Here is a 20,705-nt window from a genome sequence, read left to right on the forward strand (position 1 = left end):
ATCCCAGACAGAAAAAAAGCCAATTGTTGCATTCACTTGCTTAATCACAATGGCATATCATAGTACAGAACAGTGTTGAAGAAAAAACAGAAACAGACAACCTTAGATCAGTTTTTAGTTACGAAAAGTTTGAGACCTAGTGAGCCAAAAGCAGGTTCTAGTGGGCTACAGACTCTCCGAAGGAGAGAAAAGACACCAGAGAGGCAGCTTCCTGATGTTCTTACAAAATACGACTCTCCTTCCAAACAACCTTTTGATAAGAGAAACAAATACTATTTTTAAATTCTTCAGAATGCAATATATAGATGTATAAAAACAGTGCTATTAAAGAGGTTTACAGAAGCCAAAACCATCAGTTCAAAATCAAGATGATTCTAAAACATCCCCATAATGCCATAAATATTAGCAAGGTGGCTCACTATCCTTAAGGTCAATGAAAACAAGTTATAAGGTTATAACTTTGTTTCTCCCTATCATCCTCCAGGATGGTTTGTATGCGAGACCAAGAAGATGTTACCTTAAGTGGGACCAGTTGAAGCACTTTCCATCCCCTCTGTAGTGCTTCACAAAAATGTTCATGCCAGTCCATGTAGTTGCTCAACCAGGCCACTGACTCTTTCTTCCTGTTTCCTGACTTAATTATAGATGAGTTAAATTGTTGGATCCATCTAGCAATCTAACCCTTTAAAGCTCAGTGGCCTTTTTTTGGGACTCCCAAACAGTATGAATTTTGCATTAGATTTTTGAATATAATGTAATTTGTGATGCATCTTCCTATGCCTAGCACCATAAACTTACCATGGATGAACAAACTTCAAGTCCTTAAAAGGGTTGTGAAAATTTAAAAAAAACTTTTGTAAGGAAGGCCAGATCGATTTGCAAAATAACTTAATCTCACAAGACATTGTATGTAGTGAATTGTAATGAAAAAAAGTAACTGTATTGTTAAAACCTGAATCTCACTAACTCCTATAGCTATTATAATGGCAATAAGGAAGGCCTGTTTAATGGACACATCGGGCACTTGTGCTATGAGCTGTCATGCACGGAGTGACAGGACCACTAGGGGGCACTGCAGAGGTGGTGTGAGCTCTAAGAAGGGCCAAGACGCAGAGTCTAAGCCGTAACCAGGTTTTCTGCAGAGCCTCTGATGGTGAGGGTGTTACGCTTCTGGTTACGGCCAGGTTGTGGTCCTTGGACACACCTAAGTGGGCAAGCACGGTACAAAATCACAAGGCAGGTGGATAGTCGAGGAAAGCTTTTGAGGGTCGATACAGGCAGCAAACAAGAGAACAAGGATCCAGGAGACAGACACTAGTGACACAGGGGCCACTGCGGGCACACGGAACACAGGAGACACTGGAAACAACAGGAGGCACAGGAGACTTAGGGATATTCACAGACTGACAGGAACACTGGAACAGCACAGGGAAGTTGACTGGGAACCAACAGACTAGATGAGGGGTTAACACAGGAGCTGGACAGAGGAAACACTGAATTAAGCCACAGGTGTATAGGAACTAGCTCACAGAACTAGGAGCTCGAGACATGTTGCATGAACACTGAGTGCAGTCTGTGAGCTAACTAAATAGCCAGGGCTGATTAAGGGACTATTTTCTGATTGGCCAGTGGCATGAATGGAGTTGATAAAGCTTGGAAACAGAGGCACACCCAGCGACAGAACTGCCCGCATGGACAGGAGAGAGATACCTGTGTTTTAGTGAGGAACAGGTAAGTGTGACATGAGCACAACATAGGGGCTAATTAAAGGAAAAACTAAACGGCTCCATTGAGCGACACTGGGAACTGCAGCTCCATCGAAAAAATAGCTGCCTGTAAAAAATTGTCCACCCGAGTGGAGTGTGCAATTCCAAGGTGTATGTACAACCAAGCATGTACAATGATGTCCCGGGCAGCATTGTGCAAAAGCTGTGCATGTCATACTCTGCAGTCTAACAATTCACAGTGTTTAAACCTTTGTAATCTCCTAAACTGTATGTTGTAACAACATGATACTTGAATTTCTAGGGTGCACAGGGGACCATCATAGATATCAGTACCCCTAATTTTATCCCCTAAGCTTCAAGAAATTTGCAAGATATGGGGGTCACAGTTTTAAAAACTAGTAAAAAATTAACACTGGGGTTGCTGTTTGAAAGCCTGGGAGCCAGAAATTGAAAGGACGCCGCTGCCAAGCTTTAATATGCATCCAGTTCACACAACATACTTCTCACTCTATAGCTTAAGAGCAGGACTGGCAAGAGACCCTAACCTCTGCTACAAAAACAGGAACAGCGGGAGCTCTTAACCCTTGTTGCCTGACCCATGGTGATTTTTTGAGAAACAGCTTTTTTTTAAATCAGTACTGTCGGGCCAGGTCATTTGTGAGATTGCACAGAAGTACTAATACACAAAGTGGTAGGGCAACACAAACATTACCCTTTGTACCTCTCTCTAAAGACTTAAACCTACTTGATCAATGCAAATGTGGATGAATATGCGTTTCCTTGTTCTATATTACCAACCGTTTTCAATGCTTTCTATGTTAAACAGATAGCACAATATATATTTATTTGTACATACTAACAAATTCTTTCAAACTTAAACAAAATTAGTAATTAGTACTACTACAGAAGTTAAACTGGTCTGTAGTTACTTGATAATGACTTTGCTCCCTTTTTAAAGATAGGTACCACATTACACCACATTACCCTGACCTGAAATCATTGGTACCAAGCCAGTGATGAAAGAGTCTTTAAAAAAGTGCTCAGCTCTTTTAGGACACCTGAGTGTAATTTATCTGGTTCTGATGCTTTTTTTATCCCCAATTTTGTCTAACTCTTGCTGCTTCATATCAACTGTCAGTCACTGTACTTCTTTTAAGGATGCAGCAATACTATTTCTATTTTTTACTTACTTTGTATACTGAATGCTGTATGCTGAAAAAAGGGGTCTTTTCTTTGTCCCAGTCATTAACTCAGAGTCATTTTGTAAGGGGCCTACATCTCAGACCTAATCGTTTTGCTGGTAATATATTTCTTTCCTTTGGAATCTGTCTTTTGTTTTGAATTTTTAAGCTCATGATTTCCTTCTTACATCTTTGTTATATATTGTGAGGATTACCTTTAAATGGCATGCTGGCTATGAGGCAAATCCAAATACCAATGTCCCTTCAGGGCTCCTGCCCGTATTTAAAAATCAAAAATATAGCCTCTTGGCTAATATAAACCAACTGTTTAGGGTTTGCTTCAAAACTAGTGTTTCTCTCACATAGTCATACAGACCCTGCTGCTTAGCACAAGGTGTGCTATATAGGCGTGTATGCCTTGGGAAAATGTGAAACCCCGAATTGGGAATCTGCCCCACCCTGGAATTTTTCTAGTCACACAGGTGCTCTCTTTGTCCCTGTCTTACAATATTTTTGAAACATTTTTGAACAATGAAAGTGTTCCTTTATTTTTATATTTTTACCTTTTTTACCCTTTTCCCATTACTTATGGCTTTTTCAACATTACGTGTGAGCCACATTCTTTATTTTTGGCATCCTAAACCTGTTGTCTATGCGAATATATTTTGTAGTGTGTTTGTTTACAATTGACATGAATCATTCCCCTTTGTGTTCTGTATTCTTTAAAGAAAATATTCTTCATACTCTTCATACTCCAAGTAAGGAGTACAAACTTTAGATGGGAAAATCTTCCTTCCTAAAATTCAGAGTTTTTATTTTCCATGTTTGTGCTTCACATTTGCTAATTAAATAGATTTTAAGACTTTGTTAAAATATTCCTCAAACCATTCCAATTAATCCTCCTCCAGCACAGCTAATCCACTTCTATTTAGATGGAGACCATCTTTAGGACATAGGTTGTTCCTCCATTTTATATTTAAATTTTTATGAGGGTTCATAATTTTGTGACCCCCCCCCTCTTGCTTCAATCTTAGGGTTGGGACACAGTCTGCCAAGTCGGTATGAACCTGAGATAAAGCATCGGTACACCAGGACGATGCTTGACAGTAAAACTAAATTCTTGAAGGGCTAAGAACCATTTTATAATCCTCCTGTTAGTCTCCTTGTTTTGGGCCATCCACTTTAATAGGGTATGATCGGTTATTAGAAGAAACTGTCTGCCCAGCAGATAGTACCGCAAGGAATCAAGAGCTCACTTCACAGCTAAAAATCCTTTTTTCAATGATAGCATAATTTATATTTCAATATTTTTATTATTTTTAAAATACAAGTACAAAATATAACACAAATCGTATGTAGAAAATACAATCATTAAAGGTCATCCCAAATTTGAACCCTATACCAAAGTAGTCATTTGTTTTCTTGTTTGTTTCCTCCTGTTGACATTTGTAAACTGACAATCAATTTACTACATTTATTCATACAATACAGGAAGTTAACTGCACAGCGTTATAATACATGCATTACATTCTTTTGAAGATTATTAGACAACAACAACTGGTCTACAATGGAAGTATACTGGAGGGTTCACCATAAGCGACCATGTCAATGAACAGACTAACAACCACTAAGACAGGAACACGGGGGGAGATAAGGGAGGGTAGGAGGGAGAGAAAGTGCCGTCTGCAATATAAAGTTGAGTCACTCAATATTGAGTTATGGAGTTTGTATGTGGGGATTACGACTGGGTATAAGAAATCCATGGATCCCATACGTCCTCAAACTTGGACAGGGAGTTCTGTAGAATATGAGTGAGCCTATCGTTAACCATTATCCAATTTAACTTGGTGGTTATGGGTTCCAGGGGTATAGTCGGAGTTCTCCATGCTTTAGCCAGAGATATTCTACCCGCCAGCAAGATCAGCTTGATCAGTTTCAGCGTGTGTTTGGGTAGATGCGCTTCAATTTTATTAAACAAGACCGCTTCCACCGAGCAAACCAGCTCCCGCTTGAGTATTTTAGTTATCATTTTGAACACCCCGTCCCAATATGCTCTAGCTATTGGGCATGACCACCAAATGTGTATCATGGTACCACTCGCATCACAGCCGCGAAAGCATTGTGGGGATGTGGAAGGGAACATTTTTGCCATTCTGATCGGGGTGAGGTACCAGCGCAATGCTACCTTATAATTTGCTTCTATTACAGATGAATTCAGCGATATTTTGGAGAGAGAGTACATCACGTCCCTCCAGTCTTCTAGTTCCCATGTGTCCCCTAACTCCCCCTCCCAGTCCCGCATATATTGCAATTTAGAATTTGGGGAAACCAGACTATGATAGACAACTGAGATCTGTCCTTTTGTCCGTTCTATAGAGGAGCATGTGCTTTCAAATGGGGAGGACCGCATGGGCTTCGGGGCCCTTCCAATTATCGTATGAATAAAGGAAGCCAGCTGTCTGTAGCGAAAGTGTTCCGTTAAGGGAATTTCAAACTTATTAATCAAGTGGTCCCATGAAAGCAAACCACGTACATCTATCAGGTCCTTCACTTGCAGAAAGCCCCTGGATCTCCACCAATTGAACTCCACCGTACGGAAACCCGGTTTAAAGTCCGGGTTGTCCCAGAGTGGGGCTAGAGGTGTGTGGTCTGATATCAAGGTCGGGTGTGTTTTATATTTATCCCATAGCTGAATAGAGTGGGAAAGTGTTGGGCATTTCACCAAGCCCCTAAGGCCCTTTTTACACCACATAATGAGTATGATTTTTTTTAATTACCGGTATATTTAACGTGTATTCGGTGTATAAGACGCACCCACTTTTCCCCCCCAGTTTTGGGGAAGAAAAAGTGCGTCTTATAGTCCGAAAAATACGGTATTTTGTTGACAAGATATGACTGATATTATTTTATCAGTTTTCCTGATTATAGAATCCCCTGGTACTACCATTTTCCGTTCCCCTGTTTATCTCCATGTTTTTTTCTTGCCTATCTTGTTGTCCTATCTGTAGACTTGTTTACTTCCCCAAACCTTGCCCCCCCCACCACCACTTTCCCTGTTACTCTAAGTTTATCATTAGCCTTTTAGTGTGCTTTTCACTAACTTTTACTCCTTCCTTCCCCATAGGACCATTCTTGTCTGACAACCTCACTATATTTGCCTTGTTTGGACTGTGGTAAAAAATTAAAACAAAAATCTCACAAAAAAAGTTATTATCTGCATTCTTTTTATGGAAACTACCCTATGCATAATACGATTACCATTAAAATAACTCTATATTTGCTATCTTATATTTCAATCTTTTTATTAATTTTTTTAGGTAGAGTAAAATGACAGGACAATAATAGTGATACTTTTCTATTTTACCTTAGTTAACAGTGGAATATTCCCCAAAGATGCAAGAAATCCGAATACGACTGGGAAGAATCCTCTAGGCGAATAAAGAGGGAAAAACACTGGTTATGATATATCAATATCCTTGTACAGTATTTTGTTTTTAAATATCAAATGCATGTTGTTTAACTATGCTCAACAGTTTTCAATAAATAAGCATTTTCTAGTTATGAATATTGTTTTTAATAATATGTTAAATCCTATAAAAATGTATTGACTGGGTTTGAAAATACTTATAACAAAAACAATAAATAGGAAAACAATAAAATGTTATAGCAGTGTTAATTTAACCACATGTGTTGCAATCTGACCATACAGTCTTTGTTGTACAATCAACTTTAAATTTAAGAAAACTAATATAAGTGCCTACCTAAACCATCAAGCAATCGGAATGCCACCAAGCAGGAATTTAAATACAGATCTAAAGAAGACGGTACAGTCAGACTGTAACATGTAAGATGTTTGATGTTTTTTATCAGGCTTTCATTGCTGCCTTTGTTCACAGATATCTGTCACTTATGCAAAAATGATCACAGAAATCCACAGGAAATGCGGGAAGGAAAATATGTTATAGCTTACCTTAGGAAAATCAAACATTTCCTTAGTTACCTTAGGAAATCAAACATTCCAACCAGAAAGGTCTTATTTTATTAGCATACTGTTAAGGAAAATGTTGGTTCAGTAGTGATTACCATAGAATATTCAGTTTGGTTAAATTCAGGTGAAAATTTTGAGTTTGATATTGTATTGAGTCAACCATGTCCCAAACCATGCAAAAATACAAAACAAAAAAAACATGTATGGTATTTCTTTTCTAAAAATTAATGTATATGTGAGAACAGATGTTTTTTTTAGTAGACTATTGTTATCTCCAACTTGTTGAAAAGTCTCATTAGCAAATAAAAAACTCATTGTTCCAACACCAGTTGCTCCCCACCCTACAATGAAAGAAGCTCTTCCCAATTGGATTGTGTAGAAACAATAGCCTTGGCGTAGCTACTGTAATTATGATCAGCTAATCTGACCAGATCCAAAGGATTGGGACTTTGTGGATAAGCATCTTAAGGAGCTGTCTGAGCTCCTATCATTTTGTTCAACCAATTCCACAAAGAGGCAGCTGAGGACAGCTGGTATAGCTTGGAGGGGCTCTTGTGATTGTATAGTGGGAAGCTATCTAAATCAATTGTTGTGGGATCATATGTGGACATTGTTGGACCCTGCAAATGTAAGTTTATTGGTAAAAAAGTAATTTTATTGTGAAGGGATAATATGTACCCCTGTACTCATTCCTCAGGATGTAGGGGTGCGGGGCTCACCTGCAGACCCCCACAACACTGGGGTCACATTATGGGGATGAGATCCTTTGGCACTCTAGGGAGCATGTGGGAGTCTGGTTTTGCCAAGGGTAAGGTAGTCTAAATGTTGCCTTCTTGTTTCTTTAGCAAGCCAGATTCCAGAGGTACTTTAATGGAGAGAAGTGGGGCACACATGCTTGCTACCCCCCCCCCCCCCGCCCCCCCATTTCACATCCACAAAAACCTATAAAAGAGTCTAGGGGGACTATTTCTGATTGATATTTTTTCCAATTAAAGTAAGTAATAATAAACACTACAATTTACCACATCCTTTTAAATGTTCGTTGTATATACATTGTGTGCTTTCATATTACAATTGTCCCCGAGCCCATTGCAATGCAATAGCTCTTCATGCAGTGAAACCTATGAATGTGTCATATTTACAAAAATGTTTTTGTAGAAAAAAAACTATTGTAAAATTAGGCATTAAAATTAGAGATTACCAAAGCAGCTAGAACGAGCACTGAATTAAAGAGCAGGTGTAGAGGAAATGCTCAGCAGAGTTAGGGGGCTCCGCAGAGGTGGAGACAGGTTGCACAAACGTCTGAGCTAGCCAAAAAGCCAAGAGTGATTAGGAGGCTATTTCCTGATTGGCCGGCTGGAGGGGTGATACTGAAATCTGGAAGAGCAGAGTGGGGTAGTTTGAGGTTTTAAAAAGAGGGATATAGAAAGGGGAAGGTTGAATTCCAGTAGACAAGAGAGAGAAAAGGTTGCCCCATCTGCCTGCCCTGTGATTGTTGAATGGGTTTAAAAGTTGGTTGACTCAAGAGATCTGAGGTTCTGGTTTGGTGTGAGGGGCCTACAAGGAAGCTGCAGCCAGGCAATCCCTGATGTGCCTGTTCACCAGTTGTTTTGTATGTTGATTGTTAGAGAGTATTCTCTAACAATCAACATAGAGAGATTAAGTTATTATCAATGATGTTTTGTAAAATAAAGCAAAGTTGTTTTGATAACATTTATTTGTAATAAAGGACTGTTCAGCCAAATTGTTCCATACTGCTGTGCCTGCAAGGTTATTTGGAAGGAAGGTTAAGGTGGGGGAGGCTGAACCAGAGGGCTAGACCAGAGCTCTGGTCTACTCTAGTCATAAACTGTGTATAAAAAAAATGGCAGCACATGATGTTCTAGCATGCTACTATTTTGAATTTAAGATGAGTTAGGTGGAAAACTTTGTCAGCGATCATATTTTTAGAAAGTGTTGGGCATTTCACCAAGCCCCTAAGGCCCTTTTTACACCACATAATGGATTCAATAGAGCCCTGAAAGCTATCCTGACCTTCCAGCTCGACCCACTGAGGTCTGGTTCCATGTAGGGTGCTCATCGAGAGCTGTCCCATCTGGGCAGCCGCATAATAGTATTTCACCTGTGGAATTCCCAATCCCCCGGCACGTTTTGGAGCATATAGGGTATCCCTGCGAATCCTAGGTTTCTTGTCTGCCCAAATAAATCTCATAATCCTGGATTGAATAGTTAATATTTCTTTCATCGGGACCTGAACAGGTAACGTACGGAAGAGGTATAGCAGTCTCGGGAGCAAGTTCATCTTGATCGCGGCTATGCGTCCAAACCATGACGGCGGGGACACAGCCCATCGCCTTAGGTCAGTATAAAGTTTTTTAAATAGAGGTACATAGTTGCTTTTGTAAAGGGTATTATATGTGGGAGTCAACTGAATACCCAAGTACTGAATCGACTCTTTACACCAGCTGAAATCAAAACCTACTTGCAGTCCCTGTAATGTCTTTCCGGGTATATTCCATATCTGTGTCTACCCATGCGTCTAACTCTTCTAACAACTTTCCTACATACTGTTTGTCTTTTTATTCTATCCTAAAATTAATTAAAAAGAGTCAGTAAGTGTTTATTCCCCACTTACCAAACCATCATCCCTTCAAAATGGGCTTAGATATCTTGTGCTGCAGGTGTCTTCCCATACAAAACATGACTATTTGAAAATATGCATTTCATGTTACAGGGTAAAAGCATACAGTAAAATGAAATCTGTCTGTGGCAGATATCAGCTACATTTGTGGAATGTATGTGACACTGTACACTAGAATGCAATACATTTTTCAAATGATTTACTAAAACATATTCTTTCATTTTGCACTAGATTACCACCTAGCTGGTCTACTCACAAAGAAACAGCATTGTTCAGATGTGTCTACTTTATCAGTATAGCATATTTCTATAACATTCATTTTAAACATGTTGCATATAACACTAAGCAGAGTTACCTAAATAGATTGATGAAGCCATATATCTCACAAAGTATTCCAATTACTGGCCATCGCAGAAGAACTAAGAGAGCTCCCCCTATAAAAAACGAGCTGCCTCTCAGTTTGTGCCACTGAAAGAAGAAGCTGAATGTCCGGTTGAGACCAATAATCAATGCTAGGCCTGCCAGGAACAAAATCTATAAAATAAAACAGAGTTTTTTTAATTTTTAATTTCAATTCAAACAGAATTTTTAGGTATTAAGCAGTAAAGTGTAGAGTATGTAAATAGGAAACACTTACATTTCCAAAAGCAAGAAGAACAGTGTCAAAGTATAACAAAACCCCAAATACTAGGAAGAAAACACCAAATCCTGTCAATCCAGCACCAAGCTCTATAGGAAAGATTGGAAACATTATTTTAATTACATACAATTATTTTCAATACAAATTAAATAGTCGGTTATTTCGAAAAAAGACTTTCAAGTTCAACCATTAGGAAAATAAACATATCCCAGATAAACCCTTTAGACATAGTTTATCCAAAGGAAGACAAAAAAAACCCTGGTACAATTTGCTACAACAGTGAAAAAACATTCCATTAGGTAATCAGATGTTCCCTGGGTCAACAGTCTCTGTTATCTTTACTTTAAAACTTTAATACCCAGTTAAATAATGTGCTTCTATAAAAGCATCTAGCTTTTTCTTAAAGCAATCTATAGTAGTTGCTAAAAGTTGCTAAAGTAGTTGCTATTTCCTGAGAGAGCCTATTCCACATGTTCACATGTTTACTGTGAAGAATCCCCCTCTTATTCGTATAATAAATGTATCCTCCAGACGTAAAGACTGCCCTCTTGTTCTTTGTAATGATCTTAAAGTGAATAATCAGGAAAAGAGTTCTCTATATCCTTCTCTATATCTCCTTTAAAACGTCTCTTCTCAATGGATTCAGTTCATCTGATCTCGCTTCATTGCCAAGCTCCTCTATTCTTTTTATTAGTTTAGTTGTCCTTCTTTGCACTCTCTCCTATTCCACAATGTCCTTTTTGTGAACTGGTGCCCCAAACTGGACTTCATATTCCAGATGAGGTCTGACCAATGCTTTGTACAGGGGCAGGATTGTCTTGATGTCTCGATCTCTGCAGTCTATTCCTTTTTTAATACAAGAAAAATACTTTACTAGCTTTAGATATTGCAGCTTGGCATTGCATGCTGTTATTAAGTCTATGATCTACCATAAACCCAAGATATATTTTCATTGCTGACTCCCCCAAATGTATTTCCCCCTAGACAATATGAAGCATGCATGTTGTTAGACTCCAAGTGCATATTTTTACATTTATCAATATTAAAGGTCATTTGCCACTTGGTTGCCCAGTGGAACAGTAAATCCAGCTCTACTTGTAGATTAGAGACATCCTGTATGGACTTAATTCCATTACATAGTTTGGTGTCATCTGCAAACACAGAAATGGCACTTTTAATCCCAAACTCTATATCTTTTATAAAAATTTTAAAACCAGTAAAGGTCCCAACACTGAACCTTGGGTTACAGTTCTCTATCCATTTACAGATTGAATTTTCAAAACCTTTAGACCCGAACTTGCATATTAACCATCTGTTTGGTACTGTGTCTAATGCTTTAGCAAAGTCCAAGTACACTATATCAACTGCTACTCCATTGTTTACCTGTTTAATTACTTCCCCATAAAAATGTAAATTTGTTTGACAACTTCGGTCTTTCTTGAATCCATGCTGACTATCACTATCTAGCAGATACTCCTCTATGTGGTTCTTTATAAAACTCTCTAGGACCTTTCCAACTATGGAAGTTAAACTTACAGGTCTGTAGTTACCTAAGAACGACTTAGCTCCCTTTTTAAAGATAGGAACCACATTGGCCTTATGCCAATCTATTGGTACCATGCCAGTGAATTAGGAGTCTCTAAAAACTATAAACAATGGCTTTGAAATAACTGAGCTCAGCTCTTTGTGGACATGTGGATGTAATCCATCAGGTTCTGGTGCTTTATCGATCTTAATTTTATCCAACTGTTTCTCAATCATATCAATTTTCAGCCATTGAGTTTTGCCATTTTCTTTGTGTACACAAAGCTAAAAAAAGTGTTTAGTAAATCCACCTTTTCTTTATGCCAAGTTATCAACCCAGAGACATCCTTTAAGGGGCCTACATGCTCAGATCTGACCCTTTTGCTATTAATACATTTTAAAATAAATTATGGGGTTTGCCTTACTTTCTCTTGCAATGTCTTTCATTTTGAAGGTTTGCACATTGTATTTCCTTTTTATGTCTTTGTTATAATCCTTATGATTTTCAAATAATATAGGTGATCATTTTTATATTTTTGAAATGCTCTTTTATTCTTCTTTATGGCTTTTGTACCATTAGCTGGGAGCCACATAGGTTAAAGTTTTAGTCTCTTAAACTTATTACCCATTGGAATAAATTTTGCAGTGTGTTTGTGAAGAACAGACTTGAAACACTCCCATTTCTTTTCTGTGTTGTTTGAGGACAATATTCTCTCCCAGTCCAAGTCACAGAGACCCTTATTAATGGAAAATTTGCTCTTTTAAAATTGAATGTTTTTATTTTTCCCGGTTTTACTTCCTGTATACAACTTTCATTATTTAAAATATAGCTGACAAAATGACTTAGAAAATAGAGCACGCAGGAAAAATTTTACAAATCAGCATAACAGAATCGGTGAAGCTCTCTCAACTACCTGATCTATGTGCAATGACAATTTAATCTCTTTTGGGCATAGACAGTGTCTGCAAAGTGAAGCAAGCGCATCATCTGGGCCCCATGTACAGATTTAAAGTCACCAAGACCGGTAATAGTACGCTACAGATAGATCTTAAATCCTACAAGCTTTTCGTGCTAAACACCGCTCGCTATTGGAGGACAACTCCATTTGACTTTTCACGCACTATTCAGCAGAAGCCACCTGCAAACATAAACAATTCCATACAGGTTGTGAATTATTCTGACTTAAAATATACTTCACTTTGGCTTATCCCCTGATGTCTGAGATCTTCAGGGAAAGAACCATAACTTCACTTTCTCAGATGCTGCAGAATCTTTTCTCCAAGATATGCTTACCAAATCCTCCCCTGCAGTCTTGGCTTCTTCTCAGGGTTCACCCTCTCCCCCTAAGAAAAAGGATCACGATATCCTAAAGTCCAAAGCCTGACAGACAAGATCTTGACTAAGAGAACTACACATTCCAAGCAGGACAAGACCATAATTGAACAGCTTGTTGACATAGCACTACTTCAGGAGACGCATTTGGCCTCCTCTGATTTTGACCATATCAGGTTTGGTGTAAGGCTGGTGTCCTCCTTGTAGTGCACAGGCGATTTCCAGGACGCATATGATCCTCCTCGCATGACCAGGAGTGGAAAGTTCTACGCATGGAGATGAACTATATGACAAGTCTGTATCAGTGTATAATGCTCCAAATGCTCCAATGCTCCAAATTCCCCATCACTTTCATTTTTTCAAACAGTCACCACCTGGATCACCAATGACCACGGTTTATACCAAATTTTACGTGGAGACTTTAACATGGCCAAGTCTGAGGTGGAGGCTAGACAACTGTCATGGGCTGGAGCCATAAAGGCACCTTCCTACCCTCTCTTCCACTCATGTGAATGATTTTGCCAATGCTCTTTACCTCCATGACAAATGTGGCAGAGATACTCTCCCGAGCGGCAATATACATTTTATTCACATGCTCATACTTCTCAGGCAAGAATGGAGTATTTTTTTTTTAGTTAAGAGACATTGTTGCTACTAATTGATTGATTGATCCAAATATTCATCCCATGGTGGTGTCTGATCACGCACCAAAATCTTTAGAACTTAGAGATGCCTTCCCTAGGGGAGACACTTTATTGTAGTGCTTTCCCTCCTTTTTATATCAGGATTACAAGTTCCAATTCACCAATGCTGAACATTTAAATAATTCTGTGTTTTATTGGGAAGAAGGAAAAGCATTTACTTGGCCACCGGTAAAGCACTGGGACCAGGTAGATTTACTATAGAATTTAGCAAAATGCTGAAAGACAATCTCCACTAGTTTATTAGCTATCTACAATATCTAGATTTGTAAAAGGGCACATACTTTCCTACTGGAATAGAAGCTTATATCAAAGTACCACATAAAAAAGTTAGAGACTCAAGACAATGCATGTCATTCTTACCTGTTCCTTGCTAAAGCACAGGCATCTCTCTCCTGTGCATGCGGGCAGTTCTGACTCTGGGCGTGCCTCGGATCCCAGTTTGGCCCAAACAGCTGGCTAATCAGAAAAAAACATCTTTGTCATCCCTGGCTATTTAGCTAGCTCACAAACTGCACTGTTCGTGCAACGTGTCTCCACTGGTGCCAAGCCCCTAGTTCTGTTGAGCTAGTTCTTGTACACCTGTTGGCTAATTCAGTGTTTCCCAGCCAACTTCCCTGTGCTGTTCCAGTGTTCCTGTCTGTCTGTGGATATACCTGAGTTACCTGTGCCTCCTGTTGCTTCCAGTGTCTCCTGTGTTTCCTGTGTCCACAGTGGCCCCTGTGTTACTGGTGTCTGTCTCTTGGATCCCTAGCAATTGACCCCTGGTGTGTGACCTGATCCCTCTTGCTTGCAGCCTGCTTAGACCCCAGCCTTCCTCAACTATGCTTCTGCTTTGTGATTTAGTACCGTGTTTCTTATTGCCTACTTTGGTGTGCCCAAGGACTGCAACCTAGCAGTAACCAGTGGCACAACATTCTCACCATCAGAGGCTCCGGAAAAGACCTGATTACTGCATAGACCCTGCAGCTTGGCCCTTCTCAGGGCTCACACCACCTTTGTGCAAGCCGTAGCGCCTCCTAGCTGCCCTGTCTCCCAGGGCGTGACACTGCATCTAAAATTCTTTCAAAACCTATTTTCCTGCAAAGAGGTACACGGCACAGATGTCCGTTATAGCCACTCATCTTTAAACTAGTCCTGGAACAGCTAGTGCATTCCCACTTTTTGTGACATTGATAATTTGCTCTTTACTTCTTGCTCCTTCTTCTCCAAAGTATTGGGATCACGTATATATTTTGATAAAAGAAAGATCTTGATTTTGACCTCACTTAAAAAAAGAAGCCTCCGGGCTGTTTGCCATAGCGGATAAACAACTTATTTACCTGGATCACAAAATTGAAACTGTGCCATCCTCTATATATATACTAAATTATCCTCCACTTATACACAAAATTCTGGAACAACCGAGGATGTGGGAGCACGGACATACAGATGTAAAACTACTGACCTGAGGGTTTGCTAGGTTTTTGTGGAGAGGCACCAGCCCTCGCATCTCTCTTCACAAACTATACCTTCCTACGGTGGAAGGAGGGCTCAATTTTCCTAATATTTGATTTTTCAATTTGGCAAGCATCTCTAGACATATAATTGACTGGCTATAAGGTATTTCTTACTACTCTCTCTTACTACTCTCTCCTACTATTCAAACTACAATCTAGAGTGTGTATTTGCTAGTGAAGTTGATGGTAGCTCTCTAAGTGGCGTGTCACACCTCTGGCTTCGTATTCGGCTCTCACACAGCAGCAACAGCTGTTCCAAGAGTGGAGATCTCCCTAATCACTCCAGGGAGCCGGCAATTATGGTGGACAAAGCAGGAAGCAAAGTTAAGGATTCCCAGACACTGCGCCCTCCACACAAGATGACAGTAGCACAGAAAAAGCCCCATGGGGCTTTGGTAGAAAATCCTGCTAGTCAGCCTAAGGATCAAGATAGAAGTCGAGGCAGGGAGGTGGGATCAAAAATCACCCACAGCATCTCCAGCCAATTCCTTGATGGAACCCTGCACTCCAGACCCCGGGTCTCAAATTGCACAACATCAAATATAGACAGTCTTTCCCATTAGGCCTTAGCTACAAGAGCTGAACTTACTTCCTCAGAGTTCCACATTAGCCCAATTCATGGATGAATTGTCCACCATGCTATACCCGCTTTGGCAAAAAGTCCAAAGGCCAACCTGATCTGCAGGAGAATTTCTTCTAATGTGATTGTTCTACTTGACTGATCTGCTGAGGTGAAGAGGCTTTTTTTGTTTTTTTTTATGGTCCCCGTTTTGGATCACCTTACAGGCGGTGAGGTTGACCACAATGCGTGTCTTACTCTGGAGCATTGGTCTATAAGACCAGACGTTTGTACTTGTGATATCTTTGCAAAGTTTATGAGTTATAATACCTATAGGATTAGTGAATGTTTACAAGCTGTTGTTCTATTTCTTGTTTATTTGGTATAGTGGCTGCTGAGTCCTCAAGAATTTTCAGTCCAATCAGATGTGGTTTGCGAAAGAGTGAAATTCAGTATTATTTGTTTTGTGTCTCACTTCCCATATGAAAAGGTGGGAGTTAAGGGAGCTGGAGGGGACACACATGCCCTCCTTTACAGGGAATAGTGCTCGGGGCTTGGATTACAGTTCTGGCCTGGTCGATATCGCCCTACAGTCATGGAGCGGTTGGTTTCTCCACATGTAGCAAAGGCCTGAGGAGGCATTTCCCAACCTGGACCAGGGTGGTTTGGGGGAGGAGGGTCATCCCAGGTTTAACGAGAGATCTGATAATATAGTTTTGGTTTATATGTTAGATTTATTCTTGTCTTGTACATGTAATGTTTCCCCTATTCATCCCCTTTATCCCTCCATTTCCCCTTTATCCCAAGGAGACTACTCTCTGCTCACTATGCCAAGGCGCCTAAACTGAGAGATGTTGGTTACCTTACAAGTAGGAAAAAGGATCCTTCCCCAACTGGTTGTTTTATCCCACAGTTTTCAAGGGCCAAACTCCCCTGCTAGGAGTTTTAAAGCCTTCCATCACTACAATTTCATGAAAATTGATATTCTAGCATTACAAGAGACACATTTCTCATGTTACTCCATGTGGTCACCTTGTGGTCAGATCACAATCTGATATGCACTTACATGGATTAAAAGGGAGACAGGCAGGTTTCAGATGGAGAATCAATGAAAGCTTAATATATGATAAACCTTCTCATGTTGAAATAGAACATTTTATCACGGGCTTCTTTCAAATCAATATTCCTGAAGACACGTCCCCACCTAACAACTAGGAAGCACATAAAGCCTATATGTAAAGAGAACTTATGAAAACATGGGCAGGTCAGAAAAAAAGGATCAACAAATTGAAGTTAAATTGCAGGATTATCACCAACTACAGTTTAGGCATAAGACTTATCCACTACTTGATTTTAGGCCTCAGATTGAGTCTCTTTGCAATGAAATCACACGCTACTCACAACTAAGCCAGAGAAAACCCTTTAGATGGGCAGCCCACAAATTCTACACCTGGCGAGACAATCAGGGCAAACTTCTAACCCATAAACTGAACCCTAGGCCCAAGCTTTATGCTCTGCTGAAAATCAAAACTTCAGACAGAAGACTGATTCAGAACCCAGAGAAAATTCTGAAACCTTTTGAAATGTTTTATTGCAACCTATATGGGAAAGCTGACTGCCGTTCTAAATATATTGCAGAAACCCTTCTCCAGTGAAGAAGCCCTTAAAGTTTTCAAATTTCTTAAGACATGAAGCGCGCCTAGTCCGGATGGTTTCTCAAACATATACTACAAAGCCTTTGGTCCTCAATCTACCTCATCTGGTCCAGTATTTTAACTTTTTAAGAGATGTAAATTGTTTACCACCTGAGGCAAGTGCTTCTACAGTTACAAAACAAAATAATGGAGTTTGTGTGAGGAGGGAAACAGAGTAGGGTTCAAAAGGTCACCATGTACATTCCCTGAGCTTAAGGAGGTCTAGGGGTCCTATACCTCAAACATTATTACATAGCGGCTCAACCGTGTGTACCTCCCATGTTCCTCTCCCACCGCTGTGGAGCAACCCAGAGTAATCCCTGGGGTGTGACTGTGGAAGGTTCTAATGGTGGTTAGATAAAGGTTTCCGCTGCATTAGAGATTTATTAGATGTCCATTCAGTGTTCAGCAATGAATACCTATCCAGCAAAAGGGAATTGCCTCGGCATAATCATTTCCGGTATAGACAAATAAATCATTTGTTAGTGTCAAAATACGACAAGCTGCTAATAGATATACAGAGCTTTCCTGAAAGCCCTCTGCTTAGCAAAGGGGACCAAATTAGATCCAAACCAGCTCAATATTTAACTTTATTTTTTTCTTTTGACGGCCGTTATACTGGCCAAATCATGGAAACTAAATGTAATTTGTGCTCTATTTGCACAAATGTACTGGGTGATGGCGAATAACAGGTTGACACACACACTTAATAACACCCAAGACGAATTTGATCACATCTGGGAACCCTGGTGTCTTATAGGTCTAACTGAATGTTAGACTTTTTTTGTGTTTATTTTCCTTGGTTACCATGCTATGTGAAGTGAGACTTCTCCCTTCCTTCCCCTCTCTTCCTATATGTTCATCAACTCTTTCCATACCTGATAGAGATGGACCTGATCAGTCCACAGAGAACAAATATTCTGTTTTATCCTAGGTGACCTCGAATAGGGGCACAAAGAATGTGGTTATTGTTATAAATGTTCTTTTGTATGATGTCTTGTGACCATTAATATTATTGGGATATTAATGAAATCTAAATTTGTCTAAATGTTAAAATGTACCTATGCTATTTTTTGACTCCAGGATTTTATTGTTACAAGCTATGTTTTCTATGTCTTCTATATGTGAATTCAAATAAAAACATTGAAACACAAACTACAACCTGGAACAATCTATGGCACATTCCATGATACCTTAAAGCCTTGCTTCACTGTAAAATCAGACAACTACCAGATAATCTCAAAAATATTATACTCATTAGGGACACGGTTGTGACCTGAAAGCAAACAAGGACGAAGATGAAAACTTCCTAACTCGATATCCCGCTATCTGCCTATCCAAGGTAATTCTGACTTTCCACAGGGTATGACAGAAAAGGTAATTACAACAAAAGAATTTACCTTCTCCTACTATTCTAAGGTTATGATTGCCAGCCCCATAGAGAAGTATAAGTGGTACAAAGCAGACAAAGACTGGGGTTTATGGTGGCAAATATTCAAATTATATTTCTTGAGTGCAATAGATCAAAGAATATAAATAGAACAATCAGAGTGCAAGTGTATTTGATACACGGTTTTTGCACTCTGCTTGTTCTATTTTTATTCTTTGATCTATTGCACCCAAGAAATATAATTTGAATATTTGCCACCATAAACCCTAGTTTTTGTCTGCTTTGTATCACTATGACACAAAAGGCATTTTTTTGTAACCAAGGTATTCTGGTTAACCAAGAGTTTACATTTCAGAATTTTTTCCACCAGATCTCTTTAACCCGGTTGTATGACACAAATCTTTAGTACCATAATGGATGTTTGCTGGTCATACACTATGGACGTGCATTAATAGCAGATCTCCCTGGGGCACTACAATCTAACTACTATGACAAATTACTCTCCCTGCCAACTCCTTCTATTTCAGCAATTCACTCTTCTTACCAATCTCTGTTCCTTATGCCTTTACTATCCCTAAATGTATTTTATTGGCAAAATAATTTTCCCTGCTCAGATTTGGTTGACAAAACCAGTGTTATCAGTGTGTAAAAGAAAAAGTATGGTCAACGAGTCCTGGTGAAAATCCCAATTTAAACTATTGCACCGAGCATATAAAGACTTTCACCCACAAAAAAAAGGGAAGACCAGGCCACATGTAGTAAATGTGGAGCTATATGAGTGTACTTGAAAAACCACTTATGGTTTTGTCCCCAGATATCAGCCTTTTGGCAAAAAGTCCTGTAGCTTATCCACAAAATCATAGGTTTCTCATTCACAAAAGTGGTGTTAGCTCTGAGAAGGGCCAAGGGGCAGAGTCTAAGCAGCAACCCCGGTCTTCTCAAGAGCTTCTAGTGGTGAGGGTGTTGCGCTGCTGGTTACCGCCAGTATGCGGTCCTTGGGCACACCAGGGTGGGCAGGAGGATACACAGTACCAAATCACAAGGCAGAAGAATTGTCAAGGAAGGCCAGGGTCAAGGCAGGCAGCAAGCAAGAGAGGTCAGGATACAAGTCAGAGGCCAAATACCAGGGATCCAGGAAACGGACACCAGTGACACAGAGGCCACTGCTGACACAGTGAACACAGGAGACACTGGAAGCAACAAGAGGTACAGGTGATACAGTAATATCCACAGACAGAGAGAAACACTGGAACAGCATAAGGGAATTGGCTGTAAACAAAAAACTGGGCAACAAGTTAAAGAATTTGCATCATTGTTATGTTGCCCTGCCATTTGAACAGGCTGAGAACCAGCCATTCCCAAGCAACATTATCCCAGCTCAAAATGTCAGTTTGTAGAGCTCCACTAAAAGTAGCATAAAATTGTCAATGTAAAGATGTAACCACATTCCACCCTTCAGGTTTCATCATTAAAAATTTCTTCAGGACCCATGTCTTGGACACCAAATACTAGAGGCTTGTCATATTATAGACACTAATTATATATTTTTTTTCTTATTATTTATAGCCATGTAATTTATTTTGCTACCTTTTCTTGTCTGTTTCTTATTTATACTTTCTATTTTAGGTCAGGCTTTTTTATCTTTTTTTTAAATGTGTACCTTGCATACAGTTTTAATTTTGCTCCTTTTGGAATACATATAATTTCAAAAAATATGTGATTACATTTGTCAACTTTGATATCACCAAGGGAAAGCATTCTTTGTCCCAAAAACACTACATTGTTCACTTTAATTAGGTAATCACCAAGCTATTGCTAAATTCATAGA

At 39.5% G+C, this 20,705-nt stretch overlaps 1 protein-coding gene across 2 annotated transcripts in view; it reads right to left on the reverse strand.

Annotated features, from left to right (window-relative positions):
- GOLT1A (golgi transport 1A) overlaps window positions 1-20,705 on the reverse strand; it is a 92,384-nt gene that overhangs the window by 70,658 nt on the left and 1,021 nt on the right. For both annotated transcript variants that reach the window (XR_011922526.1, XM_072424580.1), the window contains exons 2-4: window positions 10,175-10,266; window positions 9,893-10,071; window positions 6,273-6,336 (exon numbers count right to left, since the gene is read on the reverse strand). Coding sequence is in view for 1 of the 2 variants with exons in the window: in XM_072424580.1 (XP_072280681.1) it covers window positions 6,273-6,336; window positions 9,893-10,071; window positions 10,175-10,266 (335 nt within the window). In the remaining variant the exon portion in view is untranslated. The remainder of the gene's footprint in view (window positions 1-6,272; window positions 6,337-9,892; window positions 10,072-10,174; window positions 10,267-20,705) is intronic.

This window comes from Pyxicephalus adspersus, chromosome 1 (genome assembly GCF_032062135.1).
Source record: "Pyxicephalus adspersus chromosome 1, UCB_Pads_2.0, whole genome shotgun sequence".
NCBI classification, from domain to species: domain Eukaryota; kingdom Metazoa; phylum Chordata; class Amphibia; order Anura; family Pyxicephalidae; genus Pyxicephalus; species Pyxicephalus adspersus.